The 6,000-nt window shown below is 44.6% G+C and overlaps 1 protein-coding gene across 1 annotated transcript in view; it reads right to left on the reverse strand.

Annotated features, from left to right (window-relative positions):
• Window positions 1-5,702, reverse strand: part of PGAM2 (phosphoglycerate mutase 2) — a 30,645-nt gene extending 24,943 nt beyond the window's left edge. The window contains exon 1 of the mRNA XM_082257258.1: window positions 5,285-5,702. Coding sequence (XP_082113384.1) covers window positions 5,285-5,695 — 411 coding nt within the window. The 5' untranslated portion in view covers window positions 5,696-5,702. The remainder of the gene's footprint in view (window positions 1-5,284) is intronic.
• Window positions 5,703-6,000: the final 298 nt, after the last annotated feature.

The following is a 6,000-nucleotide window of genomic DNA, read 5'->3' on the forward strand; positions in this document are numbered from 1 at the left end:
ATTGGAACTTCTTGGCACCAGTAACTGGGAAATAGTACGAATCCCAATGGACCTAATTAAATTAAATTAAATGATTATTATAAAATGGATTATTTTGATCCATTATAAAATATGTGATTAATGCATCCTCTGCTCAATGGTATTTCAGAAAGAAATCTGCTGAAATGTGCCTTTCTCGAAGCAGGATAACAGAAATCTGAAGATGTAAATAGCATTTAATAATGATATCTAAATGAGCCTCTTGGTATAACTTTGCGGTGCAGAGGAATTACCTTGAATACTGTATACAATTGGTAACGGCCTTTTTATTTATGACTCAGAATTCCATTATGAGGAGATGCATATTTTAATTGGCTTCGCATATATGTGTTAAACGTTATAATTTTGCTGCAATCAATGGTTTGTCTGTGCTTTTAACAGCCTCTTCATGCTCACAGAGGCCCTTATCACTCCCAAAGGATAAATGAGGGGGCTGTTGCCTAATGGGAAAACATCAAAATGCTTATGAAGAGCCTAAGCAGTTGTGATGTAGACTAATTGCTTCTTTAAAGTCAGAAAATATTTCATTGGTTTCTACAGAACTTTTGATTGATATATTTTGAGTGAATGTTTTACCCTGTAATTTGTCTTTGAAACACACTCTTCCTATACCTCTGTCTTTATTTCTTGAGTGATGTCTTTGTAATCATAATACCCTCATATTAATCCGCTAGATGGTTCCTCAAATTAACAAGAGTAAGATATACATGCAATGCTTGTCATCTTAAAGTGTATGAGCACCTTAAGTCCCTGTTCACATATGTGCGATGTCAGACATCGCATGTGATTCTGAGCGCACTGCAGGGCCATCTTACCGAATGGGCGTGCTGGGCAGTTGCCTGGGGGCCCCACTTGCTCAGGGGGCCCCACCTGCCAAGTGACCCAGCCCCAGCCAAGAATTAGTCCCAATTCCTGTGTGCATCCAACCACCAAATTTAGCAGGTGGAAAGCGCCTGTCGGCCCTGTGCTGCTGTCAGGCCACTTGGGCCATGGAGGGGAAGCCCACAACTGCAGGACAGGCCTCCACGTGAACGGGCACACACAGGACAGTGGAGTCGGAACCCCCGTCCGTGTGTGTGTTCACCGGACCCAGCAGCCCAACTTGGAAGCTGTCATTAGCCTGGCACTGCTGTACCAATAAATATCACCTTATCGATAATTTTCATTTTTATTCTTGTGGGTGATTGTGTAGGTGGGGCCTCAGTGCACTGCATTGCCCAGGGGCCTATAATGCTCTTAAGATGGCACTGGCGCACTGCTCTGAAAATCACATGCGATGTCTGTGCAATGCGAATTCAGCCATACAGATTGTATGGCTGAATTCGCATCACATTCGGACACAACTTGCACAGGACCCTTTTTTGGGTCCGCACCACAATCAGATCTCATGGGTGTTCACACCTATGCGATCCTATTCATGTCCGAACTGACAGTTCACACTGCGATATGCGATCTGATCTGGGGGGTGTCGTTAACTTTGTATTGACACCCCCAGCGATTCGCATATGGCAGTGTGAACTGCCTGCGAGTTTAATGCGATGCGGAAACCCACAGTGGATTTGCAGGGTTCCCGCATCGCATATATGTGACCTGGCACTTTATGGTCAGTCTACCCAAACCTGAGATTTCAATTTTGTATAGATGCCAGCAAGTTAAGCAGAAGATTAATATCCTTATACTTTGCCTTCCCTGGTTCCCTCCTCCATCATCATAATCAACATGCAACTGCAATTGTTGAATAAAACCTTTCCTTTTCATTGCATACATTTTGTTGGCCCACTGATGTCATCACTGGGTCTATGTGCTTCTCTATGCAATGCGGACTCATAATGGCTGATAAAAAAAAGGACTGTACATAACTCCATGATAACATAACAGTGCCCTGCATCAGTACTCCCATCAAAAGCCTTCAGTCATGGTGCAAGCAGTGGGGTGGAGTTATATACTTTCATGGGAGGATGTCAGGAAGAGAAGCTTTCCTGGGCACGTTTCTTTTTGCATGCAGACTGCCCTAGGTAAAGTGGGGTACACACTAGTAGAAAATCTGCCGAAGATTCCCGTCCGAGGTAAAATCGTACGATTTTCGGCTAGTGTGTACACAACTTTCAGCAGCCGATGTCGACAATTTCAACGAAAAAAAACGGAGGGACGAACACCAAAATTTTTATCGTCCGTCCCCAGACGACCAATTTTAGTTTATTGTGTATGCAGTACGTCCGCGAAAAATCGGATACAAAAGACCGCGCATTATCTGAAGTTGCTGACGACCCAGAAGTCTAGGAACAAATGTGCCAAAAAATAAAAAATCGGACGAGAAATTTTGTGAACATTTATGCACTATCAACTAAAAACGGTAATGAACGCTGAGCAAGAGAGAGAAAAATCGGAGGATATTTCGTCCGATTTTCGTCAAGTGTGTACGAGCCTTTACACGTAGCCTGGGTTCACACTTGTGTGATGCAGGAACCAGCGCAGTTACAGTGCAGGTTCCCGCATCGCATCACATCTCACCCACAGGCAGTTCACACTGCTCTCTGCAAACTGCGGCAGTCAATGTAAAGTTATTTGACGCCACAAATCAGTTCGCAGATTGCAGTGCGAACTGTCAAATCGGACAGGAATCGGATTGCATGGGTGTGAATACCCATGCGATCCAATTCCAGTGCAGACCAAAAAAGGGTCCTGCACCATTTTTGTCCGAATGCGATGTGAATTCAGCCGTACACACTGTATTGCCTCGTACACACGCAACGATTATCGGCCGACCGATCGGCCGTCTTTTGTCCAGTGTTGTTGTGTTGGTTGAAATGTGCTCTAGACTGCACACAAATTTTCTCGGCCAACAAAAACCAACTTCAGAAGTGATGTCATGTGCTGGTTTACTTTCCGTGTGTTTTTTCTTCTCTGAGCATGCCCAGTCTTGCTCTTCTGATTTTTGTCTGCCGAAATCTGTACTGACTGACGGAAAGTCGGCCGTTCTGTTGATGGCCAACAAAAATTTTATAGCATGCACACCAGATTTTTTTCGGCCGAAAAGTCGGTTGTCAAAAGCATCATACTAACAAGCCGAAAATCTGCAGATCGGACGTTGGCCGAAAATTCACGGCCAACAATCGATGCGTGTGTACGGGGCATAAGGCCGAATTTGCATCGCACAGACATCGCATGTGATCTGCACAGCAATGCGTTGCGAATCACATGTGATGTCTGTCATCGCAATAGTGTGAGCACAGCCTTACTTGTGATGCTGAAACTCCATGATTGAAAGACCTGGATTCCAGGGAATTAAATGGGTTGGCCAGGGGCTGTCGGGCTGTGGAATAAAAAGGGCTAGATGATGCTGGGTGTCTGCCAGCCAGGAAATGAGGTCTTGCTGTCTGACTAGCTGCAGCTTCTAATACACACAGTGAGAAGTTCACAGTGTGCAGGGAAACCAGAATAAGAAATCTAGTACAGAAGAGGAGTCAGTAAAGATAAGGCTGGAGCTCATCTTTTTTTTTTAATTTAGAAAAAAGGTTTGATTCAATTCCAGAGCGGGCAGTTTACAAAAACTTCACAAGTAAGCAGTGCATAGATCCGCCAACAATACAGCAGTATATCGCACATTAGTACATGTGTAACATAGTTACAAAGTTATATAGTAGTTAAGGTTGAATAAGGACAATAGTCCATCTAGTTTAAAGAGGTTGTAAACCCATTTTTTTTTCACCTTGAAAGAGAAACACATAATGAGCTAGTATGCATCGCATACTAGCTCATTATCAAATACTTACCTTAGAACGAGCCCCCGCCGTGTCGCCCGCTTACCTCTATGACGGGTGACATGTTCAGTCGCTCGTCTTCCGGGATCGCGGCATCTGGCCATCTGATTGGCCGGAGCCGCGGTGATGTCACTCCCACGCACGTGCGCGGGAGCCGACGGTCACGGCACGGGGCTCTGAAGGAACGGCACCAGCGGCCGTTCCTTCAGAGCACATGCGCCAGTGACGTCACTGGCTGCATGTAAGGTAAATATCTCCTAAACGGTACATGTTTAGTAGATATTTACAGTACCTATAGGTAAGCCTTATTATAGGCTTACCTATAGGTACAACTTGCAGAGGAGGGTTTACTTCCTCTTTAAAGCGGAGTTCCAGCCTCAAATACCTTTTTTAACTAAAAATACCCCTATAATACTAATCCATCGCCCTTTACAGAACCGCTATTCTCATACTTACAAGCTGTACAGTATTGGATTTTAGTAAAAATCTAAATTTTAAAAACGCTGTCTCGGCGTGGCCATCTTGGATGTGGGCATCTGAAGCCTCAGTGTAATCTGCTGTGTCCTTCTTCCTGATTCCAGGGAGCGTTCTGGGAGTTCTTCCTGATTCCAGCCTCCTGGGAGTGATGACAAACAGCTCCCAGGATGCAATGCAAAGGCGGAAGTGATGTAGGTGGCCGCGGCCACAGAGGGGGGAAAATGCCCTGAAAATAAGGTAAGGGACCCCCGAAAAAAATTGACAATGCCAAATTGTTGATCAGCATAGCGAGCGCTCCAGGAATCACTAAAGTTGCAAAATAGGCCGGAACTCCGCTTTAACCTGTGTAGGTGTGTGTCAGTGTCGATAATCATTTCCCGACCCGTATCCCTGTATGTTGTGTTCTTTAAAATGCACATCCAAGAGTCTTTTGAAAATATCAATACTCCCCGCTGATATCACCAATTGTGGAAGATAGTCCCACATTTTTACCGCCCTTTGTTCTTGCAAAGGGCTGGAGCTCCTCTTTTGGTGTATCCCTTCTATGCTTTAGCCACTCTGCATGTGTAGGGGGTTCTACAGAGTTCCAGTGCATAAGGATAAGATTGCGTGCTGGAAATAGAGCCCTTGCAATAGTCTCTCAGGTGAACGTTTGCAATTGTAAGGCATCTAGAATACTGAAAACACATTATCTACGGTCTAACTGGATAGATGCCTTAGCACTGTGTTAAGGCTACGTTAGAGCTCATCTTTAAATCCTCTAAAAATGTATCATATCTCAACGAATATTATTGGTCTCAGGGCCCGTTTTTTTCTGCCATAATGAGAGGTGTTCTATTAGATAAAATGCAATGTGAAAATTTTACAATTAAATATAAAATGTCCTTATGTGTACAGCATATACTGTATATAATAGGGTAAGAACATTTTTCAGTATCTAATGGAGAAAGCCATCAGGAATGGAGAGTGCTATTAGTAAGCAGACATAGGTTACTGCAGTTTCCTACCTTACTGATGAACTTGAAGTATGGGTGGTCTTCTCCCATTGGTGGTGGAGGGATATCAAAGGATCGCCTCCAGATCTTCACCTGTTCCTCTCCATGCTTTTCAGCTGTTTCTGCTTTGTTGAGTCCTGTCAGGCCCCCATAATGACGTTCATTCAGCCTCCAGGATCTGTGCACTGGCAGCCACATCTGGTCTGTGCCATCCAGTATATACCACAGGGTGTGCACTGCCCTCTTCAGAACTGATGTGTGGCACACGTCAAACTCCATTTTTGCTTCTTTAATTGCCGCAGCGCCCCTTTTAGCCTCCTCTCTTCCCTTCTCACTCAAATCTGCATCGAACCAGCCACAGAACCGGTTCTCTTGGTTCCAGGAGCTTTCTCCATGTCTTACAATTACAAGACGGTGAGGCATTGTAGCTGGTAAACCTAAATGTCACAAGGGGCTAATATCCACTAAATGTACTTTGTGGCTTGAATGGATTAGTCAGTTAGATGTCCTGGTCCCTGAAATGGCCCCTCGTCACACTTAGTATATCAGTCTTATATACCCAGGGGAACACTATCCCAGTATCCAATCAAGCTGCAGCAACAGGTGTCCAATGGCAGCAGTAGAGAGGACCTAAAATAGCTTTACCCTTACACTGACAGCTGAGGCTGACCTTTACCAGGACAACTGCAGAGATATCAGCTAAAGGTCATTCTACCTTTATGCTGCAA

The sequence above is a fragment of the Pelophylax lessonae genome (assembly GCF_965119305.1).
Source record: "Pelophylax lessonae genome assembly, chromosome: 4".
Taxonomy (NCBI): domain Eukaryota; kingdom Metazoa; phylum Chordata; class Amphibia; order Anura; family Ranidae; genus Pelophylax; species Pelophylax lessonae.